General features: G+C 35.9%; 1 protein-coding gene across 1 annotated transcript in view; it reads right to left on the reverse strand.

Annotated features, from left to right (window-relative positions):
- The window catches only part of LOC149081800 (potassium voltage-gated channel protein Shaw-like), a 211,485-nt gene that overhangs the window by 156,696 nt on the left and 27,522 nt on the right, over positions 1-27,267 (reverse strand). Inside the window, exon 2 of the mRNA XM_089235570.1 lies at positions 565-2,201. Coding sequence (XP_089091696.1) covers positions 565-1,098 — 534 coding nt within the window. The 5' untranslated portion in view covers positions 1,099-2,201. The remainder of the gene's footprint in view (positions 1-564; positions 2,202-27,267) is intronic.

Below are 27,267 nucleotides of genomic sequence, written 5' to 3' on the forward strand. Positions count from 1 at the left end.
TACATCAAAGAAGACTAGTGGCGTTACGTTGCAACAGTTCGTTGTTTATCCATCTGAATAGGTTCTCACAGCAACGGTATGTGAAAAGCTCAACCAGCGAGGTTTTTCGTTAAGGACGCTCCTATTATCATTTATCATTTACCAAAGCCTATTAAACCTGTTTCTTTACTCGTGTTGCAACTGAAAACCGCACTTACGAAAATCTGTTTTACTGATGGTATGTATAAAACACGGTGAGCCGCACTCTGTCTCTAGAAACGCTCATTGGTATCACCTAGGCACGAAGTGATCGTAATAACACTTAGAAGTACACGTAAGATACAAGACACGAATCTTTGATTTTCCATATCGTTACGATAACGGTGTATTGGATACTATTATCATCAATGGTTCAACGAAGTGGTGGTCATAGAATTGAGCAAAATATAAGAATTCAGTAACTAAAAACAGTCATTACTTACTCAATGTTGTGACTATAGAGAGACATTTGCCTTTGACTCCATAAATTGACATTGATATAATAGCAAGGTATGTTTTAATCAATATGATGAGAGTGGGACTTACCTTTGCTGCAGTAGAAGATGCCGGTTCATCAAAGAGTAACCATATTTTGGGTTTTATTTTCTGCCAGCAGTTCATCTTGCCGGCGAAATAAGCCTCTTCGAATCCGAACTTCCTGGCTAATTCTTCGTCACTGGGTTTTTCGGCGTCGAGTTCCAAATTATCCAATATAGCTAAAGTAGACTGCGTGTCCCTGTGGACAGTATAAGTCATCCAACAACAGGGTTCGACTTGGTTCGAGTCCAATCCCCAGAATTCGAGCTCTTCTTCGAAAAGCGGGCCACAGACGTTTGTCGGATAATGAAGTTTCCCTGTTCGGTAGTAATTGAGTATTTGAGCGAAAACTCCCGGATGGCGGTCGAAGAAGTATTCGTTGAGAACGGGATCGTAATTTGCTAGGGCTTCGGTTAGTCGAGATAACCTCGTGGCCGGAATCTTTTTCAGCGTCGCTTTATAGGTTTCGAAGCGTATCCCACCGATGTTGAGAATGACTCTGTTATCGCAGTCCACTAGACTGCGGCTTGGGCAAGAGTACATCGTTCAACCCTCCAGTGTAAACTATAACATGGTATTTCCGTTGCCTAAACTCACATTCGATGACGGAATTCGTATCATATCTTCCATTAACAAGTGGTTAAAACTCAACTTTGGGTTTCGTGAACGAATAATGATACAAACCTCAACAAATTAAATACTCTCATTGCCATAAAATAGCGATATTATATCAAATTATTTCTATTTAAGTTTGTATCAATGTTAGATGAAGATTCCAAATGAGTATAAAAATATATTCGTTGGTTGAAATGAGCCCGTGAATTTTCTACTGAAAATTTCAGCATTCGTTATATTTACATATATGTGACACATGCTCCATGTTGCATTTATTTTCAAAGGAAGAGAACATTTGAACTTAAAATTTCAATATGCTATCACTTTACGGTATTATTAATGTACATGTATTCAGCGAAGAAAACAATGCGACTCGAGATGAATTTGTAGTACTTCGTTTCCAAAATATGCACATTTTTAATAATCATTTGATGATATTCCCTTGATTTGCGTTAATCAATATCATCAAAAAAGAAATCCAATAGTTTCGAAAAAAATTATAATTAACCAGGTTTCAACTTTTTATAGCACTAAAATGACCCGATAATTAATTCTAATTAATTGCTCCATAACCCAGTTTATTTTGTCCGGATTCCATTGATCGGTTTCGTCATAATCCAGGCCATGAATCGAATTCCTCCATTGAATCGTAATTGGTTTCGTCGGATCTGGAAATTTATTCCGTAATATCCGGCAGTGAAGTTTTATAACTTTTTCGGAGATATATCTTCTTATTTAAGCACATTTGCATTTTATAACTCTCTCTCTCTCTCTTTTTATATAGGCTTCTTTTCTTGTTTTTTTTCTATCCAAAAATAGCTGCTATTGTTAATTACTTAAACGGGACGATTTTTCCCGAGAAGGAAAAGAAACAGACGGGACGATTTAATTATTCCGTTGATGATAATCAGTCCATAACTGCCAAGGTTAATTAATAATTTTTTTTCCCCTCTTTATTCTTCTTTTTTGCTCTTGGATGCTAAATAACCATCACCATCATCTTCGGATTACCTCGAACTTTATAGAAGTTACTGCAAGAGAATAGAAAGAGGTAACACAGAAATATTAATTTCAGGAATAATTAAAAACAAAAATAGAGTTTATAGTTGATGAATATACAGGCTATTAATATTTTAATACGCAACAAAGAAAAATTTATAACTATTCTCGTCGGAAAGAGAGGAATATTGTAACTTTATACTAAGAAAGTAATAAACTTATAAAATATGGGGAGAAAAAAATGTTTTAAAGATTCACCAAAATATTTTAGATTAAACATGTGTTACATGATGAGCTGTCTTCTGAATATTAGTTATTGAGGTATCGTAGCGTGTTATATCACGAGTATATTAAATTTATTTAATATTTGTTTTTTTTGCATGTGTTGAGATAAATCAGGGAAGAAGATTACAAAGAGGAATTACACACAGGGTGTGTTTATAATTAATAAGTTCCCGAACGCAGCTACATTTTTAAGATATCTTAATGAGACCATGGAATTTATGTAATAAAAATAGCTTAATTTTTTACCACCACGCTTTTTTATTGAATTTGGCTTTTCCCCATGATTCGTGTAGCGTATATACCAAGTTTCAATGAAATACGTCCACCAGAACTGGCACTATATAGGTCTGACTATAGTCCGTTTCAGGTTAACTTTGCAGTGCAGAGAAAGGTAGAGAGTGTATTCCTTCGCCGCAAAATATAGTTCCCATATATCGGAGGCTTACGATGATCATTTATGCAGAATATTTCAATTTTTTGAATGATTGAAAATGAATACCGAAAAAATAGTGTTCTGAATCGATCTTTATTCGTTTAAGAATTTTAAAATAGAAAAAAGAAAGATCACCATTATGCGTAAAAAAAAGATTTTTCTCAGTGAGATTGGCGAGAATCAGCTATACCTTACCGCGACTGCGCATCGATACATTGGTTGAAAGGCTTTCGTTGTCATAGCAACGTGTGATGCGGTTCCCTCGTAGCTTCCCTTTCACTGCAAAGTTAACCTGAAACGAACTATAGTTTTAGTATACTGGCACTGCTCAGACCTGTGTAGCGCCCGTCAGTATACTGACACTGCTAAGACCTATAGAAACTTGGATATATGTTACTGTCAAAGCCCGATCGGCAAGTTTGCGAATTGGAAAACTTCGTTGTAAATTGACCCGACGAATGTATGAATTTCTGGTTTTGGTCATCCAGTTCGTGGAGTGGCTGGCGATCTCTGGATAAAGTCCGAAAAGTAAAGACATGATTCGGGGTAGGAGGGGGGGGGGGTCGACACCATTTGGCGTATTTTTTCGTGATAATCATATCACGTTAGTTATGGAAACCCATCTTATCACAGTTACGATGCGGTAATTTTTTTCTTCAAAATTTCAGATTTTTACAGAAAAAACTGTCTCTCACTATATTATACAAATATTCTTTCCTCTCTAATTTCTTTTTTTTCCTCACTCGTCACACACGGAGCTAATCCAATACAGCTACTAAATACGACGTGTATATATAGCCATGTATCACACATTGGCGGTCAGAGTTCTCCATCCACTTAGCGCATTGGCCGACATAAGTCCGAATCATTTCTGCAAATCGGACTTTCACCAAAACTCTCTTACGACTTTGGCAGTTACATATACGCTATACGGATTGTTGGGAAAGAAGAAAATGCAACAAAAAGTGCCACTTTTCACGTGGTGGTAAAAATTGTTTTAACTATTTTCTTTATCATATATAGACTCTCTTATCATGGTCTCATTAAGATATCCTGAAAATTTGGCTGGATCAGTAGTTTTTTTTTTTTGAGAAAAACTACTCAGAGTACGAGAATTTTAATTGTAACACCTCTAAAATAGTAAAGAAAAAAATGTTATAAATTTATTGTTTTGCATAACTTTTTCAACGCTATTTGTTGAGGTGGAATGAAGATTCGATCACTGTAAAAAAAATAATTTTAATTAAAAGGACGAACTAGTATTACCAGCTTTGTGAATTGGAGTTCATACGTAAATTCTTGTCCAATGAAATATGGAAAAAGAAAAACAGCTGAATAGTAAAAATATTACTAATAGTTTTCTTTTCCGTGAAATAAATTTTATTGCAGCGCCAGGGCCACTAACTTGGCGGATACATAGGCATCGCTAAATGAGCTAATTTCTATGTTCACCATGTTTTTTTGTTTTGAAAATAATATTAAAAAAAAAGAGTCGAAGTGTCAAGGGAAGATATTCTGAATTAAAATTATTGAAATACTGAAAATTTTGCAACTAAGAATGATATTCATTTCATTTGACCAATTTCATCAGTCCTTAATAGTCGATCCTCGTATGATTTTTATCTATTGGTAGTGTAATAAATAGAGAGTAGGAGATTTGTAAAAAAAAATTACCTAACGAATTTTTCCGTTTTTCCCTTGAGATTAGTGAGATCTGTCGAGGGAAACTGTTAGGTTCAGATGACATACATGTCTGACCCTCGACCTGCACTGCTGAACATCAGGATGCTAACCACTCGACTGTCAGGTGGTGATTTAGCGATCAATAATAATACAGTCGGCCCCGGTAAATCGGATATCAACGATTCCAGCACAAAATCCGATTATGCGGGGAACAATTCAATTACCATTTCACAACGTTAGTATAGTTTGTATATTGAAAAATGATGAAGGATCAATATTAACAAAGCTTCTCGAATAGATCAGACATCAAAATGAAATGAAAATTATATTTAATTACAATGATCGCAATACCTAAGATTTTTACCTTTTATCAAGAAAGCTAGCGCTCTCCATTGGCTCAACAGAGAACAAAAAAAAAAAATTGAATAAGACAACATGAATAGAGGCCAGTACCCACACTCTCAAATGTATTCATCGTAGCCTAGTAACATAATTATTTTTCCATTCATTGCAAATGTTTTAGTCAATAAAAGCATCGACAAGTCGACGTGTGAGGCGTAATATTTTATTAAGCGGCGGCTGCAAGGGGGGGGGGGGAGATGTCGAAATTATAATATTAAGTGGGGACCTTTAACATTGTCACTATGGGGGAAATTTTGGGGCAAGAGGATTTTATCCGTTAGCCGATTAAGCGGGGTCGACTGTATCTAGTTATTTACAATGAATACTAAAATATCACAATACGAAAAGTACGAATGCACGCGTACAATTTGTTTGAACAACGAAATATAAAAGATGACCGTCATATTTTATATTTTTCCCAGATATAAATCTTAACTAAAATAACCGGAAAAATATTAAAGAAATCAAAGTGTCGAATCCGGGTATTTCCGGCCGGGAATAAGAAGAAGAATATCCGTATCGCAAGGTGATACATCATACGAAAGCCGGTAAAAGCAATTCCCTAAGACAACATAATATTACGTTCTATTTATCGTTCCGGAATGAAATAATAATAAAAGAAGTATATAGCGCTTACACAGTGTGTGTATATCTATACACGTACACACATACATAACTGCCTATCCCATGTAGTGTTCTGATCTGCGGGAGAGATTAATAAGTCTCACTAATGTACCAGATTACAGAGAGAAAGGATAGCCATTCTCTTATTGGAGTTATGAGACACGGTGGTTCACCTGGAAACCTGCAGAGAACAAAAAAAAAACCCCAATGAGGATAGCTATTCTATCTTTTATTCGTCTAGAAGTTATTTTATTTGTGTTTGCTACAAAGAGTAGCGATAGAGACATATCGATAATGAGCTAGTATGGGTTAGGTCGCAGTAATGAAGTCGTTATATAGAGAGTGGGCAAAAAGTTCGTAGAAACTTTCAAAATTGGCTAAAAACTGGAAAAGTAACCGAAATAAAAAATGGTTTGCAGGGTTAAGCATCGTTAAGTCACGAGATTTTTTTAAGACAGGGGAAAAAATAACTGAAAAACAGCTGAGAGATAGGTGGCTCTGATACCAGCGACTTCCGCGGAAATATTCAAATGATACGGTTGTCCTGATCCACAAGCACTTCACCGTTGTAAACAGTGTATGTCGACCTGCTGCACTCTGCCGTTGCTGGATTGGTGACTCGCCTGCAATGTGTTATCCCCTGTGGTGGTGGGCATGTGGAGCACATACTGCTGTGATAAACGATTTGGAGGCATTCTGTTCGTTACTTGCGTATCTTTTCGTTGACTTGTATACGTCAGCGCCATCTATCGGCTGTTTTTTTTCAGTTATTTTTTTCCGATCAAAAAATCCTTTTTCCCTTAGCGATGCTAACCCTGCAAACCGTTTTTTATTTTGATTATTTTCCCGAGTTTTATGAATATTTAAAGTTCGTACGCACGGAATTTTCATCCTTTTTGCCAACCCTAGGTCTGTAAAGTGAAATAGAAAAGAAATTATTATTTGTTTTTTTCTAAATTCAAAATAAGCTCCTCCGGCTTCAATATACACTTTTTACAGTGATTTAATAATGATTTGAATGCCCTTTTCAGTTCAGTTTGCAGAATTGCCTCCAAAGCCCACGTTGAAGATAGTTTTTTTTTGTTTTTTTTTTTGGCTTGTGTGGTCAGTTTTTTTACTTCCATTCCGGTGTCGCTTTGTTTTAAGATCATATTGAAAACATCATGTTTCCTCACCTGTAACAGTCGATTTCAAGAAGTTATGATAATTTTCAGTGGCTGAAATGATGATATATCATATATATTGATATATCAATATCATTTCATGTACAACAAGTGGGGAAGTGTGTGTGTGTGGGGGGGGGGTGGTGAAATTGTATGAGAGATCCTGCTGTTGGTTGGCTTGTGGCTTGGTGTGGGTGGTTTGCTGGTCTTGGATGTCATTGGATTTTTCTACCGTGGCCCACGTCTCCAGAGACGGACCAGCTTATATCCCCTAATGGGACGGAGCAGTGGCCACGGTTGGTCTGGTGGTGGATGAAATGATGTCTCTGCAATGTGAACTTTTTGTTCATTGCGGAACAAATTTAGCAGACTTTTGTTTTTCCCCAAATTTTCATGCATTAAATCGTTCCTTTGACTTAAAGACTTATTAAAGACTTCTTTTCAGACTTCTCGGTGATGCACAGCAATTGTTTGCCACGAAATCACGTAATTTTTCAGTAATCTCAGGTGCCCTAGATGAACTTGGACTTCTGGTGCGCTTATTATATTTTAGTGTATCTAATCCGTCGAAAAAACTTTACTTTTCCCAAATTTTAAGGCCAAAAACAAAATCGGGGGGGGGGGATTTCTTTTACACGTTACTACTAAATACACAGTGTATCAAAAACTTTTCCAGGCTGTCGCTATATCTCAGGATACAGTGGAGCGATCAGTGTAATTGCTCATGCGTGATAAAGCTTGACCGTCTGCTGGCGCACTGCCGAAAGGTCTGGGCATTTGTTAAACTAACTCAAAAGATATACGGAAATCTTTTCTATTAGAGAAGTAGTTTTTTTTCCATGTTGAATTATTAAGATAGAACAAAGAGCAGTTGTGCAAATTTAATGCGAAGCTTGGTTCAAGTGCCTCGTAAACGTACCAATTCGTGAAACACGTTTGCGGCAAGTTTTGTTCAAGTAACGTGTTTCATGAATTGGTACGTTTCCGAGGCACTTGTGCCAAGCTTCGCATTAAATATGCACAACTGCTCTTTGTTCCATCTTTATAACTCAACATGAAAAAAAATTACTTCTCTAAGACCGGAATTACACTATAAAAGTTTTCTAAAAGTTCTTTTATAAAATTTGAAAAATTCAACCAATAATATTGTCTGTTGCATTTGCTCGAATGTAACCTATGTGCTTTACTGGTTGGATTTTTCAAGTTTTATAAAAGGAATATTGGTCAATACCATGAACTCAAACACACACCTGTGTTTTTAAACTCAACAAATTTTAATTCTTTAAGAAGGGTAATTCAATAATGCGTGCAATAACACGCAGGGGACAACCACCCACTGGAGAGTTGTGACATACACTCATGCACATTTCTCCCCTTAGAGATCGAGAGAGACATAATAATAATAAGAAATACACAAGAAAAGAAAAGCGAAAGTTGACATTAACTCCATCTTGTGTTGGGAGCAAAAGATAAAAAATTAGGCGTTTCCAAATATTATAAAATTTTTATAGTTTAAAATCCCGGCCTTATGAACGTCCGTGTCTGTTGAAACTAAACTCAACGATGTTGAGTTTAGTTTAACAAATGCCCAGACGTTTCGGCAGTGCGCCAGCAGACGGTCAAGGTTTATCACGCATGCGCGATTACAATGATGACGCCACTGTAGGATGAGATCTAGCGGCAGTCTTGGAAATTCTTTGACGCACTGTGTACTTACAAGACAAATGATGAAAATTTCCAAAAAAAAATATATATATTATGCAATTTGAATATATTAGAAAAGATGTGCCGTACCAGATGAATCTCTTTTAGAAGCCGTCTAAACTACCGGTCTTCAACCTTTTGGACGTTGTAAGCGAATAAAATTTAAACTTTCCAAGAAGCCTACGAGCCACCAACCCATGCAGCAGTATTTGGAATTTTAAGATTGACAAGTTTTGATTGACAACACCATAACACATTAAGATTGACAACACCTTTCAAGTTTCCATCCCTCCTAGATATACCGAATCTCTCTCCCTCGCTCTGGGTTGAGCAGTTTTGGTTTACACCGGTGTTTCCCCCCAAAGTGGACGATATCGTCACCTGGTGGGCGATGGAATGTTCCAGGGGGCAGTAGAAGCTACGGAGTTAACATAGGATCCTATGGGTTCACTTGAGTTAGGGGCGATGAGAAAAAGAATTCTGATGAAGGGGACGATGGAACAAAGAGTTTGGGAAACTTGGTTCACACAAAGGGCGCTTAACCTTTAGGTGATTGCAGGCCATTTCATTGATTTGAAAACTTTTCGCGGGCCATTTAAGTGATCGGTAAATGTGATGCGGATCAATGAAGTGAACTTGAAATGTGGCGAGGGCTGTTTAAATGCTCTGGATCTATGCTGCGGGTCACTCAAGTGATCTGTAAATATGTCGTAGGTCACAGTGATCTGTAAATATGTCGTAGGTCACAGTGATCTGTAAATATGTCGTAGGTCACAGTGATATGTAAATATGTCCACTGGTCAGTTAGGTGATCCAGGAGTGTGCCGTGGGCCGCTTGAGTGATATGTAGCTGTAACACGTGCTACTTGAGTGCTCTGTAAATGTGCCACGGATCCCTTGAGTGGTCTGTAAATATGCCACTCCGTTCATTTTTATAAAATTAGGGTTGTGTTCGCGGGTCACATCAGATGACTCCGACGCATATCTAGAGCTCGCTGTTGCAAAAGGTGATTTTACAAATTGCTAAAAATTACTCACTTCGAATAGGGTGACCATACATTCCCACATTTTCCAGGACAGTCGTCCCGGCTTTCTCCTGTTTTATTGGTTGAGTTTTCTTGAATTTGTTATTCGATCAAAAACGTTGGTACCGGTTTATTTTCTGCATTTCGCTTGCGGGGGGGGGGGGGAGATGATCACCTTCCCCCATAGACCCACGCTGCTCCAAGGGCCATATTTAGCCCACGGGTTATGGGTTGAGCATGTATTCTTTACGCCATCTGATTAAAAAATATTTTATATTGATATCATATCGAAAGTTACACATTTCTATAGATACGTCGTTCATTAAAATAGCCATTGTGTACGCAAGTCAGAATTCTATACACAGCACCGAATTGAAAGTTCATAAAAACGACACAGATAAATCCAAACTCATTTAGGGAATTAACAGGGATTCGCATCTGCTCAACAGCAAAATCATAATCACGAGAGATAAAATTCGAGAAAGTCAAGAGTTCGGTAGGAAAGTAAAATATGTAGAAAATGTGTATATAAATTTTTTACGCCTCAGGAAGAAATGATAAATTGTCTGATATCACACATACAAAGTACATCTGTTACAACAGTACAGGAATCCGGTGAGATATCAGCTAAGTAATGCAGCGGCAAAAATTGCATACGAGAAGAGAATCTGAATTGTATTCAGACCATACATATGAAATACGGAGATTCTGTTTTCTCATTTCCAGATTCCTCGGCAATGGATAAAGGGGGGATGGACGCCATTTTGAGAACAACCATTTAGTTATTTGTTTGAATGTTATGCTGCGAGAAGATCGCGAAGAGGGAAGTAATTGCTTGAATCAAAAAAGAGATACGTGATCTGTTACTAAAATAACTGATTTTTTTTCTTTCCGGGACGAAGAGAACATGTGTTGAAACGGGACCGCGTATGTGATATGGGTTATAAAACGCCAGGAATTAGAAATGTAAGCGTATGTGAAGGCATAACGTAGGTATGCGATGGAGGAATCCGAAAAATGTTTTTGTCAATCAGAAAAAACTGAAATTCTTTTTTGTGAGGAAAGTTTAATCTCGATTGATGTTCATTAAGAATATCAATATAGGTTCTGATATTTTCACTATGCATCGGAATTTTACTGTATGATATGAATTGTTTGTTATACAGCTTTTACACAAGGATGACTTCTATCTCCGCTATCATACGAAGGTTTTAACAACTGGATGTTGCGAAGATATGTTTTGGAAAGAGAGAAAATTCAACTGCCCCTGCGGGGAATCGAACCCATGTCCTTTCACTTTCCGGGTGAACGCCCTAGACCACTAGACAACAGAGGCACCGAATCCCTCAATCTTTCCTTGGAGCTCGTGTACACTGAAAGGAACCGTACATGGACGGCCGGACCAGACTCAGGCCAAGCTCACAACTGCTGACGCTGCCACCAGATGGCGACTTACACAAAGATGACGTCACTCTCCGCTATCAGGAAAGTGAAAGGACGTGGGCTCGATTCCCCGCAGGGGCAGTTGAATTTTCTCTCTTTCCAAAACATATCTTCGCAACATCCAGTTGTTAAAACCTTCGTATACAGCTTTTTCCAAATATCGACAGTGATGTTGTAACAATCTTTAATGATATAAATAATTTTATATGAATTTCGTCGTCATCGAAATCAGTGTTTCTTAACCTTTTTCAGCTAATGCCCCCCACCCCTATGGATCACATTTTCTTTTCTCGTGGCACCCCCTGTCCTATCCAGGGCCCCCCTCTACCCTCATCCAAGAGGGAGATACTTTCTATTTTTTTTATTATGAATGGAATTTTAATAAGTCAGATCAATCTCTGGAATCCTGGCTAGGCACGGATTAAAATGGTGGATTATCATCTCTCCCAGGAGTCGAATTATATTATAAAAAAAACGTCTGTGTAAAATATGGAACGATCCAACGAACATGCACGATATATCGACACTCCCAACACATCAACCGTTGCTCTGGTGGCCCTCCATACTTAGCTGGAAGTAGCAGCTTACATATGAAAATCATAGTACCAGATCGCATATAGTGCAGTCCCCCTATGTCATGTCTATTATAGACATGAAGACCCGGGTCATTCCCACTCAGACCCAAGGGTTAACATGCCCGTTTCTAAACTAACCGCGTGATGGTTCGTTAGTTTATGGACGGATCTGATGAATTCTGAAAGTAGTAATATTTTTCAACCATGTTTCACTTTTAAAGCTTTTCTCTTCACAGCTCTCTATGACTCCCTTCACCGCCTGTCGTGGGGATCACCTTTCTTATGATTTTCTCCCGTGGCCCCCCTAGAAATATCCCCGGACCGCAAGGGGGCCATATGGCCCCAGATTAAGAACCACTGATCTAGATCTTCCAAAAATAAATAAAGAATAACACAAAATGTACGATTAACACACTAATCTATCAACAGCATGAAATCCAGATTTGTGAACTGAATAATTTCAAATCTGTTGCTGCAAGAAAATAACTTCCAGTTTATTGCTGTCCGGAATAGTTTAACCCGTATGGAAGAGTAAACAATCCTTTTTGCACGATGTAATCACAGGTACAATGAAAAAGACAATTGAACCGAAATGACAAACTGATACACTATGGCTACTCTTCAGAGGAAAAATATAACCCCTATCAAAGCTGACCGGAGGTCCCACTTGGGGTTATTTCCAAATCCCAACTTCTGGTTGCTCAGCGGAAAGGATGCGTCTGCTCAAGTCAGACGTCATGGTCAGAATGAAACTAGGAGCCTGCGTGTAAGTCTCACGCAATGTTCTGATTGGTTGCTTACGAATTTTAAGAAAATTCCAATACACCAATCAACTAGTTGTTTCACAAACAACCAATCAGAAAGTTGCATTAGACTTACGTGCAGCTTCATTCTAAGCTTCATACTGTCCTCGACGTCTGACTTCAGCAGACGAATTATTTCCGCTAAGCAACTAGGAGTTAACCGAGACTAGGTAATCAACTCAAGTGAAATCTCCAGTCGGAGTGATAATAGTTATATTTTTCTTTCTGAAGACGTTACCCATAGTGGGTCGAAATGCATTAGGAATTCCGTATATTTCGGTGCATTTGCCCTTTTCGTTGTTTCGCTTTTGTGATAGTTTAAACCGATTGTCCAACGTCCTTATTTGTGGACATTGAGCATTTTGTTTTGTATAACTTTTTATCCTTGCAGGTAGGTATTGTATGTTACAGCACGTGCGGATGACAACCTTACTTTTAGAGATTGACGTTGAAAAAGTAATCGAGAAGCCATTTCATGGTTTAGAAATGAATTCTGGAAGTTGGTGTATTTTATTTTCTCGCGTGTTTTTGTTTTCTACCTTATATTATCGACATTATATTATTACTTTCATACAAGTAGCAGCTTTGTAATTGGTCATTTAGATCAATGTTTAACGTAAATAAATAAAACAATATGTTCTATATATATTTCATTGCTCTTTAACTTCTTTTTCAAATATATCGTCATATTTTGCTGTCCTCTATCAAAGACACTGGGTGTTCTTGTTCTTGTATTTATAAAATCTTTTGTAATGTTCTTACCCGATGCAATTGCAACAAAATATCCCAATATCGAAATGAAATTCAAAGCGCATCAAGGTGTGGGCGTTAACGGGTTAAAACTCGTTTTTGAAAGAGTAAAATTCAAAGCTCACAATAAAATGGTTTAAAATTCATTGTTCAACATGAATCCGATTTTAATATATTATTTTTAAACTCCAAACACACTCTAAACACACTTTAGAATACTTTGTTACCAGAGAATAGTTTAAAATGTTTTCTTATGCTCATAGAAATGTTTTTAAATAAGTTTTAGAGCAGAGAAGATACTTTATATTCCAATTCGTTGCTGGAAAAAGAATTGAGTATCTTGTTGAGAATTAAATTTTGAGTAAATGATTCAAAATTGTGCTTTTGTTGAATATAGAAAGTTTGAATCGATTGTTAAGAAAGTAATTTCATGCTTGTTAAAGTAGAAATTCCGAAAAAGATGAAAGAAGAAAAAATGATCATATTTCATATATAATACATTTGAAAGAGAAAGGATTAAAAAGATGAGGTCAATTTCATTTATTTAATGTTAAAGGCAAAGTTAAGTACTTTTTTCATTAATTAAAATTTTGACTTATTATTGCCAATTTAACTATCAAGGAAATAATTCTGCATCAAATGCGACTATTTGGATGACTATGAATGCTTTTGCTGTCAGGGAGCATAACTGAAAGCATATCACAGCGAATCATTGTTTAAAATTTCTAAATACATCGCTATTGAGAAAATACTATTACTTGACCGTACATGCACCTCGTAAACATTCTCCTAAGGAATTTATAACTAATTGGTACATGCCAGAATGCGCGCGTGTGCGTGCGTGCGTGGTTTTGACATATTGATGTTGAGTTTATGTAAGGCGTAAACGTAAGTTGAAGTATTATGTTGAGAGTTATGCTTGTTTCGTGTTTTTCTGCTGCGGTCATCTGTCTTCTATATTTATATGTGTAGTGGTAATAGACTGAAATTCACTGTAAAGAAACATTGTTTTTGTGGTAAGTTGGGGTAAAATACAGACCTTTATTATTTCCATTCAATTTTGTATTGCAATCCATCAATGTTTCACAGTAAAAACTCCATGATTAACTAGATATGGCAGTGTAGCGTGTTTGTCATTATGCGTGTTTTTTCTCAGCATGTGTGCAAAAGCTACTCCACTCCTAACTTTTAGGAACAGACGTTTGTAAATATTTTGAAATGTTGTTTACTCGTAAATAAACTAAGAAGAATTTGCTAAGTCCGTCCATGAGAATATTTCGTATTCATAAATATATCTAGAATTTCTATAGATAATTCTCGCAAAACCAATAAATATTCTGAATTTCTACCATATATTCACCCAAATATATATATATATATATATATATATATATATATATATATATTAATTTTACAAAGAACTACCACTTCAATTAGAAAGAGAGAGACAGAGAGAAATTTTTGAAATTTTCTATGGCAAACCACTTGAGAATATCAATCGAAATTCAAGCGATGCATTAGGAAAATGCGTATATATTCATATATATTTTATAGTTTCACGTTTTAAATAAAAGAGATTTTACTTGAATCCCATGACGAAAAGATGGTATTTACAAAAAAAAAAAAAAAAAAAATTATGCCCCCAAAAAATTCTAAGTAGTTAGGGAATCTCATTCACATATAATTATAATTACTCGTACAATTAGAAAAATGTTATTTCTGAGAATAAGTTGATATTTCAATATTTTTAAGGTATCTTTTCTTGCTACTTTTCTTTAAAATGGTACTGGAGTGAACTTTAACAGCATTTCTTGAGAGAAAGTGTCCCAAAATGATGAAAATAATAATAAATTTTGGACTACTTATGTCATTTTCTATGAAAAAGTTATTTATGTATATGTCACAAATTTTAAGCAAAATTCATGTAATATTCCTAACAAGATTGCAAAAATTTCTATGAATGGAATGTTTCGTTATTTTCACAGAACAGCTAGTAATGGTGCAGGTAATGAAATAAAATATAAAGGATTGTATGATATGCTCCAGAAAGTTACACTCAAATTTGTTGATGTATGTGTAAATTTTTTTGGAAATTTCATTCTACATTTCGTTACTGTCATTAGACAAGTATGTTATCGACATTACATTTTAGTTCACAGCCGTGAATTAAATCGTTAAATAACCACATAATACAAAAATATACAGGGTGTCTTGTAAGCACTAATGCGCTCTCTATCTCATCAACCGTCTCTCTTAGAGGTGCGATTCCAATTTAAAAAATGCTCAAAAGGCGTTCAAAAATTACCCTGTCCTAGTTTTGAGAATGAAAACGCAGCATATCACAAAGTAAAAAAAATCTAAATTTTTTATACGGTCCCCTTGTCCTCCAACTTGAAGTTAGGAAGTTGTTGTCGTGTATCTCCCAAGGCCAACAGAAAAAATCCCATGCTTCTAACTGCAATATTTGCTAAGATATTTGAATTCAAAAAGCAGACAAAAATTATGAAAGAACAGCAAAAACTAACGGACAACCATTATTTTCCTCATTTATGCTGTCCTTTCCCAACTTCTCTCCAATTTTCTAAAGAATGGGCCAGAAGGGCGTCTAAATGCAAATTCTTGCACACGGCGCTGGAATGGCTAGTTACGGCACTGCTAACCACTATGAGTGAGGATTTTTGGCGATAGTCATATGCTTTTGCCTGAACGCCATCTCTCTTCCTCTAGAAAAGGCTCTATGAGTTAAAAATGGAACCGGTTTTGAGCCTAAAAAACCATTTGAAAGATTTTTTTAGAGCGTTCGCTGGAATCCTTGAGCCGCAACTCCCTCTTAATATTAGATTATAAAACAGATTGAAATATAACAGTAAGGATATTGCTTCACGAAAGTAAGGAAACATTTAACCCTCTTGGTGGTGTATATTTGAATATATGCTACTGCCAAAGCCCGCAATTGGCCAATTTCGTTGTAAATTGATCCGACCAATGTCCGAATTTCCGGCTTTGGCCAGCCAGTTGAAGAAGTGGTGGAGATCCCAAAGTCCGATAGCAAAAGACATGATTCGGGGTCATCGCCATGTTGGCGTATTTTTTCGCGATAATTACATCAAAGTTATTTATGGCAACCCATCGCACCACAATCTCAATGCGGTAATCATTTTTTTTTAAATTAATAGTATCCCTGTGTATAAATAGTTTTTCTCTCAAATACTTCTTTTTCGCTCTCTCGTTACATGGAGCTAATCCAATACAGCTATTATATATAGCCATGTATCACACGTTGACAATGAAAAAAATCACTTTATCGTCTACCGGACTGTCTTACATCAACACATCGAACTTTGGCACTTCGTGAATCAGCCGTCCAAAGGTCGAATCATTTCTGAAAATCGAACTAAGGCCAAAACTCTCGGTCAATTCGTGAAGTGACTTCGCGATTTGGCCACACTTTGGGCTTTAGCAGTAACATATACATGGTCAAATAACCCTATTATACTTGTTTCTTCTCTCTTTTTTGATATTTTAGAAAATGCATCTTTCTGTTCCATTATAGTACAAAATATGGCTATGTAAATACAGCACTTTTCTTATCTAGAAAGAGTTGATTTCTTGCGTGGGCCATTTTTTGAGGGCAGCTGAAATTTTTCATGTTCAGAGACATGTAATATCGCACAAAATTGAGGGGGAATGGAAATAAAATTCAAGGAAAAAACTGTTCTGCACTACAATAATTTTATCTGTTTATAGGCATAGCATTAAAATCAAGGCAAACTGTATATTTTACTCTTAATTAACCATTTTGGATAACTAAACGTCCACTTTGATTAATTAAATTGTTCTATCGATATGCATTGTTTTAATTAAAAATATATTAGCAGCACCCATTTACATAGATATTTAAAATACAATCGATGGTTCACCTTTTTTTTTTTTTTTGAGGGGTAAACCATAGATGGGTAAATAAATATTGTTCCTGATAATGTCTCGCAAGTCTTTGAAATGAGCAGAGGATGAAACAATTCTCAGGACGTCAAAGATTTATTCACAGAAAACAGCTATATTTACAGGTATTTACAAGATGAGATCGCGGCTTAGAAATAACGTCTCGTCTTGAGACCCAAATTTCAACAACACTGCGTTTATATATATAGTTTTTATATAGATTTCTACTGAAGTTCTGGTTTAGTGGCGCTACCGTCCGGTTGAAGAAGCTTTCCAGAATGTTCCAGACCAATCGCGTGATTTCTTCTCTCTCCTCGTGGCTTTGTTAATTTGAGGGGGTTTTGAACAAATTGCGAAAGTCATCGAGAAATGGCATCTGATTTATTTGAAAACAAAAATTGGTCAATAATTCAAATATTTTCCAACCGGCAGCAGTTCCCTCTGTCAATAAATGAAATATAAATTTAAAAAATGAAGCCGAATCGTACGGCACACTGTATGGGAACCATCGGTTTTGCGTTTAACATTTTTCCATCCGTGTCTATGGATATTTCATTATCACAGTCATTGTTCCATGAAAAATTTATTCTCTGATTTTTGATCAGTTGTATAAATTGTATGAAAAAAAATGAACATGTAAATTAAATGTGGAAAAAATGAATCGCAGAATTATAGTGAAGAAATCTTTTAACCACCTACAGGAATTTAAATTATGACGAAATCTATTTTACGGGTTAATAATGTTCGCAGATACGTGAGAAGAATGCTGTGATTATATTGTTCACAAATGCTTCGCCCTTTTTTAAAATATCTATTCGATTCATTAATCTTAATTAACACTACCCCTTACTCGCAGTAAAAAGAAAAGTCATTTCATGCATACTAATTAGTTTATTCCTCAACACCTGAACTCCAATACGCACTGTTAATGCCCAAGACACAAACCACTAACTATAATTGTAAATATTTAGTGGAGGCAGCGAAATACTGAATTTATACAGGCAAATGGAATTTGAGTAACTGAATATCCCTCTCACAAGGAAAGGGTCCCAAGGTGAAGTCTACAAAAAGTTTCTAAAAAATTACCACTGTGAGAGAAAGATTGTGGAAGAAAAATTTAACATAATCAATTAATTTAACATAATCAATTAATTTAACATAATCAATTAATTTAACATAATCAATTAATTTAACATAATCAATTAATTTAACATAATCAATTAATTTAACATAATCAATCATTCAATTAAATTTCATCAATTGAGGGAGTGTTTGCGTAGCATATGGGTAATGTGAAGGTTTTTAACAGCTGGCTGATGCGAACATGAATTTAGGAAAGAAAGAAAGTATTTAACTGCCCTTGCGGCGAATCGAACCCCACGTCCTCCCAATTGTCGGGTGAGCGCCCTAAAATGCAAAGGATTGTATTTGGAATTTGAATCTTTCCTTAGAGCTCGTGTCCACTGAACGTGCGCGTATATCGAAGATCGGACCTAACTCAGGCCAAGCTCACAATTGCTGACACTGCGACGAGATGCCGACTTATCCAAGGATGGCGTGTGCACACGAACTCTCAGGAGAAAGATAGAAATTCGTTGCCTTTGTGGAGTCTAGTGCACCAACCCGGCAAGTGGATTCGATTCCCCGAAAGGGCTGTTGAATTTTTTTTTCTTTCATAAATTCATCTTCGCATCAGCCAACTGTTAAAAACCTTCATAGGGATAGCGGAGAGTGACGCCATACCTGGATATGGATAATGCTTAGCATATTGTCGGGAGACTTCTAGGGTATCATATATTATACATTTGATCATACATTTGATACTTAAACATTTGATACTTATTTTTTACACTTAAAGAAGTCTTAAAAACGTCAGCCTCGCTTGTAACTATGCCTCGGTTACAACGACAAATTCGGCAAAATCTTTGATGTTGTTATAACCGAGCTTGTCTGTAATATAAAGAGTTTCCGATTTATATATGAAAATTTATCAATGGTACTTCCACAAAAAAGTGATCCCTGAAGCAGATTGTGGAGACGCATTATAAGCAGTTTAATAACATAAGAACGCCATAGAAGACAATCCCGATTGTATAAAAGTTGAAAATTTCGCGTCTTTTCAGAAATCGAAAATGCGCGTTATCCGGATGGCCCGCTAATGATGTCTCACTTTATTCAGTATTAATCTAATTTCCAAAGTTCTTTTAACACTTTCTAGATCTTTAAAAAAAAATTGCACCTTTATTTCTATAAAATTTCTTCGTATAATGGTAGTAGCGCTTGATTATAGGCGTACCCGCTGACATTCTAGTTTCTTTGATAGAGAACGTAACCGATGGCCATATATATACTAAAGATTGCCCATTTTGCGAGAGACGGAACGAGGAGGAAAAAAAATCTAAATGAGGTAAATCGTTTCCGGCCATACTTGCGGAATGGCTTCTTTCCGGAATTACCCCTTCATAGTAAATACAATAGGGAAAAGGGCGTAATAAAAAATTTATGTATATTCCCTCGATGTTTCGCGTAGTATTTGTGTTTTAGTTTTGTATTCGGGTATCATATTCGGCATACTTTTAAACACAGGATGTCCCATAAGTTCGTAAATAGTTTAAAAATTCATAAAAATTGAAGAAACTGGTATATTCGAATGCTGTATGCGGAAAAAGTTATTCCTATGAGAGAGGATGTTTTTCAGTTTAGAAAAAAAATTTGGTTCAAATATGTGTCGATAGAAGGCACTGCACGAAATTCCGGCAGGAGTGATTTGGACCTGGATCTTTCTTCAATCACTTCAGTGTCTGAAACGTTCGTAGTTTCTGCAGACCATACCTATACAGAGTGGCATAGACTTGGTTGAAAGGGTGTGGAAAAATGATACGATTGCCCTTATTGGCAGGCTCACAATTCTTGAACTATGAAGAGATACTTGATTTCGTAAATATGTTCGCGATGGACGAACGCAAGTGTCGGGGGATATAATCGAAGTGTTTATGATTTAAACGGGATGGATAGGATGGACCATGAGTTATTAATACAACATCAATCGACTGTTTTGACAAGGGGGACACCAATATTGTTAAGCAAGCAACAATTCCAGGTTGTGGTGTCGCAGGGAGTTTTTCTACTAGGGTTGTTAATAAGTGAAATATCGTCAATTCTCACGAAATTGACACGTTTAAAAAGACGTACGATAGACATGATGAGAAAAATCGAGACTCTATCCAATACTTATATAGATAATCATAATCATAACTATGTGGGCAGTGGCGCCTATTATATAGTATTATTAATTTTTCTTTCGTGATAGATGCTTTTATAATGGGTTACTGTATTTTAGCTCAATTTGGCACACAAATTTTTTACTGGCATCTTTTTTTAGCTACCTCGTTAGGCAATTAACCTGCTGTTTCTTTTGTGTTTGTACTTGTATTGAGCTTTAGGTGATGATCATTGGTATGAGGTAAAACAACTTAACCGCAACAGTGCATTATCTCTCCGCCTATGTTAACATCACAATAAAAAACCTTATGTAAGCGCCAGTAACAGAAAAATTCGGAAATGAGCTGTTCATAAACATTACACCGTGTACTGTTTATTCAGCTACCCCGACCGCCTAATTACCAGAGCTGTAAATAGTACATACTGCATTTTCTAGGACTGCGATTTGCATATTTATCATGCAGCGTCCTCTATAGATAAAAATTTTAACTAATTTTTTCTTTACCACATTAAAAAAGAAAAAGTGGGAATAATTTTTTCTCAAACCACAGCCGTTCAAAATATACCGATTCCTTCAGTTTTTATGAATTTTTAAACTATTTACGAATTTGGATACTCTATATCTAAAATTCAATGCAGGTTCCCAAGTTTAAAATGATTTTAATTCAAGTAAAATACATTTTCCGCCGTGATTGATCGTGCTTATGAAGATATCGCAGCAGAAGTCAGAAGAATTTTTAAATCATAAGATACTTTTATTTTTAGCATTAACAAAAAAAAAATTTGTCTAATCGAAAAATTTCGCTTTTTTCATTCAAAATATGCAAATCACTTCTCAAAGGAGTGCATTGTGTGTGTGTGTTTTTTTTTTGAGCTTGTTTCGAGAATACAAATGATTTTCTTAGTCGTAGTTGAAATAAGCTTTTTCCTGATATTTTTAATGCTTTATCTTCGTATTTCTTCTGTGATGAGTAACCGATAATGCGTGCCGTAAGTTTTCCTCTTTAACTCAATCGATTATTTCGATGTACGTATATATAAAAAAATAATTTTTCTTAAAGTTTGGATCTTTAATAGACTTATTTTCTTCTTAAAGAGAAAGATTATGAAATAAGAATATTTTGGGTATTTAAATGTAAAAAAAATTCAATTTTTTTTTTTACCTCGAGTTTGCAACATGCGATTAACCCTTTATCTACTTCATTATGAATAAAAACGAAATAATTATCATGTCAATTTTTAGCAGGTCATTTTAGTATCGGAACGGCATCATCTTAGTTCTCATTTTAGCCTAAAAAGCAAAAAATATATACTTTTGTTCAGCATTACACACTTACAATAAAAATGAAAAATACATTTTTTCAAATATGTTGAATAGTGCCGTTGCTTGAGTTTTACCAAAAAAAGAACATTTAAAAAAAGCATAATTTGTTTCATACATTTCCTATTGAGTAAAATCACTGCATTTCTATAATAGTAATATAAAAGGGTGATACTTCTATAAGGGTGAAAAATGTTACAGTAATAGTAAAAAATTTCTGTAAAGTAAAAATTTCTGTAAAGTAAAAATTTCTGTAATAGTAATAGTAAAGGGTGATACTTCTATAAGGGTGAAAAATTCTTCCGTTACACTTCTACAAGGGTGAAAAATGTAACGGAATTTTATTATCTCCTCAAGTCCAGAGGATATTTGAATGAATTCCATCTCGTAGGTCAGAGGAGATTAAAATGGAATCGCCGGTTCTAGAAGATGTGTAGTTAAAAAATTATAACTTTTAAATAATCATTGAATTAATTTGAAAAATTTTTATGGTTATAATATATATAATGTCTTGTCTATAATACTATACAGGATGTCCGAAATTGTTTGCACAGCGGATATCTTTGTAACCGATGACTTTCGAAACATACTTTCAATTATGAAAAGTTTTCAAACTACGTGCAATTACTCAAATTCTTAATATTTGTTTAAGGGGTCGTATACATGAGAAAATTACTTTTTATACACTCCCCAAGTGCTCGAAAAACTGAATTAAAAAATTGTTGCACTGTCTCTTCTGATGCCAAAAAAAAAAACATTTCACGTTTCTAAGTGCAGTATTCATCGAGATATTCTCGGATTCGAAAAATGGAGGTCATTTGTGGAATAACAGCGCTAAATGCAGGTAAAACGGTTTTTCCGCATTTGGAGCTGTTTTTTCCCCAAATTTCCTCCATTTTTTTAATCCGAATATCTCAGTGAATATTGCACTTAAAAACGTGAATATTTTTGCTGTTGTCTTCAGAAGAGACAGTGCAACAACTTTCTAATTCAGTGTTTTGAGCACTTGGGGACTGTATAAAAAGTTGATTTCTGTATTTTTTCATGTATAGGACCCCTGAAACAAATTTCGAGATTTTAAGTAATTACACGTGTTACTTGAAAACTTTTCATATTGGAACGTATGTTTCGAAAGTCAACGGTTACAGAGATATCCGCTGTGAAAATAATTTAGGACAGCCTCTATAGTATATATTACCTCCATATTACTTAATTTTTTTTAATATATTTTCATTTTGGTAAAAATTGTTTTTTTCTCTTCTACCACAGCCACTCTCTTTTACAGGGCATTTTAATTCAAAGGGACTTAAACACGCTCTTTACAATAACAATTATACAGAGAGTTTCAGCTCGACGGGCTAAAACATGCTCTTTACAATAGTATATTTCGGTTCCCTAGGCTGACCATATTTTCTCGAGAGAAATACGGGAAAGTACGGAACGTCACCAATTATTGCCAAGAATGATGCCAAAAGTGAACAAAGCTGCCACATGCTAAAATAAAGGAAAAATCACTAAGGCGGGAAATGAACAATTACTGCAAATTGTAGTGGATTAAAATGAATTGCACGAAATAAAACGTTCAACAAGACAAATGTCGGAGATTAATGTTGTTCTTTATAAATGTAATTATCATAATATAATTTATGCGTAGAAAAATAATTTCAATCTTTGACTTCAATAAAGATTAAAAATCCAAGTAGGTGTCATGTAAAAACGGGAAATACCGGGACGGATGGCCAGAAAAAGGAAAAAACCCGAGACTGTCCCGGGAAATACGGGACGTATGGTCACCCTATGGTTCACCGACTTGTTAAACAGCAAACACTCATCGCTCACAATAAACGACAATAATGTAATAATTATGAAAAAAAGCCATATTATTAATCTTTAGAGTGATGCCAAACATGCAGAGATCGTGAAATAATATAACGGATTAAAAAATGATAAGATATACACAGTTGGCCGCCGTGACATACTAAGGACGTCTCTCGACGGCATATGAAGTCCGGGCCTAACGTACAGATTACGTCACTCAACGTTGAGAGGTTAATTATAATTATTTGAAAAACCAGTTGTACCAAATTTGCGTTGTTACCCGGTAATTGTAAAATTAGTTATACAACCTTCACACTTCAAATACCAACATCCAACAACGTATGTAAGGCATGCTACGGGGACTAAAAAGAAAATGGTACTTTGAAGTACACCGTCAGTAGTCAAGGTTTTAATAATCGAGTATGATGGCCGGTTTCATGAAGACTCCACCCAACAGACTAAAGACCTAACGAAGTTTTACGCGCACGGTACAAGGTTATATCATGTCTGGATATTTCTTGATCAGAGGTTTTTGGCGCTCTCTTGAAAGCTTGTGACAACCACGAAGAAGTAGATGCTTTTAAACTTCATGCGATTGATTTTAACTGCAGCGTCTAGTTTAAATAGCTCCCCTGTATGCATAAAAATATCCTTTGTGATACAGAAATGATTATAGTATGAATAATATATATATCTCCAACATTTGAACATCAAATCTCGAGGATGTTCTGTATTTAAATAAATGAAACATTCAGATACAAATGTATGAATCGTAGGCATCGAATTTTGAAAGCGCTAGAGTGTATTTCTTTTGTTTTCAGGAGTAAATGTAATCCGATTCTGTGAATGCATCATCGAGATTCGCGTGTGTGTGTTAATGTGTTAATTAAGTCATTTGATAAAGTTAATTATGATAATCAGAGTATGTGAATTACACAATAGCAGTTTTGAACATCCATAAATACGGAATGCAACTGCGATTAACACGTATGACTCGGCCATTGTTTTCTACATTGTTCAGAAGAATTCAAGTGGATGAAACGATTGCCTTTCGTAGAGGTTTTTTTTTTGTTTTGTTCTGACGATGGCATCAACATGTGTAATAAAGGGCGAAATTGCCAAACCAAAGTTTACGCATAAAAACAATAGCTATCACATTATGGAAATAGTGATAAGAATCGGGAATAACAATAAAACTGGGTTCTGGAGGCAGAACAATCGATGAAATTAAATAGGGTGGAGCGATCATCAATAAACGGTTTCGGTTTATGGTTGCTATTTGACGCACTCGTGCACATGCGTGCGAGAGCTCTCCCAAAACATGTCGAGCTTCGATTGTTCTCAGGGGATTAAGTGTCAAAAATGAAGAAAAAAATTTTGGATGAAAAAATGCTTTTCGTAGAGTTTTATGTTTTTTTTTTTTGTTCTGACGATGGATCCATAGAGCAGTGTTTCGCAAACGCCGGGCCGTAGCCCAGTACCGGGCCTAACACTAGTCACACCGGGTCTTGATATATTCGCCGTTTCATTCCCCCCCCCCCACTTTTGTAATTTTTTGTAAGTTGTGTGTATAACCGGGCCTTTCACTTACGCAAAAGAGATTTACCGAGCCGCATTCTTCCAAAGGTTGACAACCACTGCCATAGGGGATACAACCAGCTTATATCCCCTATGGGGTCCGAACCCAGAGGGTGTGGGCCATGGTGGAAGAGCGATGCGACGCCTGAAGCACTAAGTACCGGAAGACCATCAGCGGGTAAGAAGATAAAAAAATTGAGGTTGCATTGGGCAGGTGCTTACAAAGATAAGCACGTCGCCATCAGGCCTTGTATATATATACAGGTAGCCCTCACTTTACGCGATTTTTAAAGGTTGATTTTAGAAATTGAAGCCTGCAAAATTCGGCTTGGAGTTTAAATTTAGTTCTGGAAACTAGCTGCAAATCGTGGATATATATATATATATATATATATAACATAGTTAAATCCTTTGACGTTGATATACGTTGGATTTGATGATGCAGCTGAGGCAAATATGAGAGAAATCCTCAGATACAACTCGCCAGATCTCACTGATGAACAACACATTCACAATAACATGGGAAATTTAATCAAAGAAAAACGGTTCCAGTGTGAAACTAAAATTTCCCATATTTGCAAGGAATATGTGAAATTCTCTTGCTTTGTCACTATAGTTTTTATAAGGACACGAAAAATGTCAGGCTCTTCAGGAAAGAAAACATCCACACGCACTGGAATCAATTAGAAGTAGTGAACACACACAGACAGAATAATCATTGAAATTAAGTAGAGTTGAGCGACCCCCCCCCCCCCCACCAATAAAACAGGTTCGGTTTACGGTTACTATTTGATGTACGCACTCATGCACACACACACGCGTGAGAGCTTCCTCAAAATATGTCGCACTTCGATTTTTCCCAGACAAATAACATAATACTGCCAAGTTTCTGCTTATTGGTAGAATTGTTGAATTCGTGGAGGGGGGGGGGGATTGAATGACAAATAATGAATGAACGGTGCAATACATTGATTCTATACGAAAACCGTTGTTGCTACGGTTGTTTCCAACTTGTGTTTTTAATTTCAGTTTGTTTTCGAAGCCACAACCATCAAGTATCGATTTATATTCTGGAATAGTACATATATATATACACACACACACAAGGACTTATCGATTATGCATTCTCAGAAGGACAGCTAAGGTGTACTAAATATCGATTAGCACCACTAGAGAATACCTCTAAGCTATAAACGAGATGCTTAAACTAGCAATTATGTGGGAAGCTTGTTCACAGATAGCAATAAGCTAATAGCTACGCCGCTGTACTCTTTCCCATAAAGCATTCGCTTTTGTCTCTACACCATACCCAAACGTTTGTATTTCATTTATTTCAAAGGTTTATTTCATTTGTGAGGCAATGGACAATTACCTGTTATCGTCTTCAGTGAAGTTGTGAAAATTCACTTGAATGAGGTGTTAGAGGTCATTCCTCTGAGATGATTCATAGCAGTTAGTACTGTATATGGGCTAATACGACGCTTCACTTTGATTTTATAGTACAGTTACATGGATACTGTAAATATTGTATGTAGTTTTATTTCATATATAATTCTGATTTTTTAATATTTTCTTATGTGAAATTTTCAAGTAGCAATGAAGTTTCCAATGATTTTCCGGTTGGAAATGGTTTTCTCCAACACTTTTGTGGTTCACGATTGATTTTTCAAACAATCTTTCTGCTTACATGTAATTTCCTAAACACCATCCTATCTACTAATTGATTTTTCAAACAGGATAGAATGGCTTCTCTAACAATCTTCTGTCTTAAAAAATTTTTTAACAATATCCGCCTGAGATTGGCTCTCATTCTGGCAATAATTTTTTTTTAAATCTTACAATTAACTTTTAAATTTGATACCATGTCTTGTGATGTATTTTTAATTCTATTCCCTATGTTATAGTACGTCTTTTCAAGCAATGAGCGAGACACCATAACGTTCTCGTATTGACGCCGCAATGAATTTGTACCACGAGGAATTGACGCAACGATAAGTTCGCACCACGCACAATTCACGCTGCAATGAATTTATACCACGACGAATTGTCGCAGCAATCATTATGCACAGTGACGAATCTCGACGCAGTGACAACTTTGCACCATGAAGTACCCCTATTGACGTCGCAATGAATTTTTAATGACAAGTTTGCACCGCGACAAATTGACACGGGATTAGCTGGGCGTGACGAATTCACGTGCGTGCATCCGTTTGGCTATTTTATTTGCATCTGAGATGTTTTCCAGATATTCTAATCAAACGTATATTTTTTATCAAAAGAAACCCCCTACTATCGATGTGATATCATTAAGTGATGTGCATCTGTAT

This window comes from Pholcus phalangioides, unplaced genomic scaffold (genome assembly GCF_987345545.1).
Source record: "Pholcus phalangioides strain wild (caught in Gottingen) unplaced genomic scaffold, Ppha-v1.0 ptg000009l_1, whole genome shotgun sequence".
NCBI lineage: Eukaryota > Metazoa > Arthropoda > Arachnida > Araneae > Pholcidae > Pholcus > Pholcus phalangioides.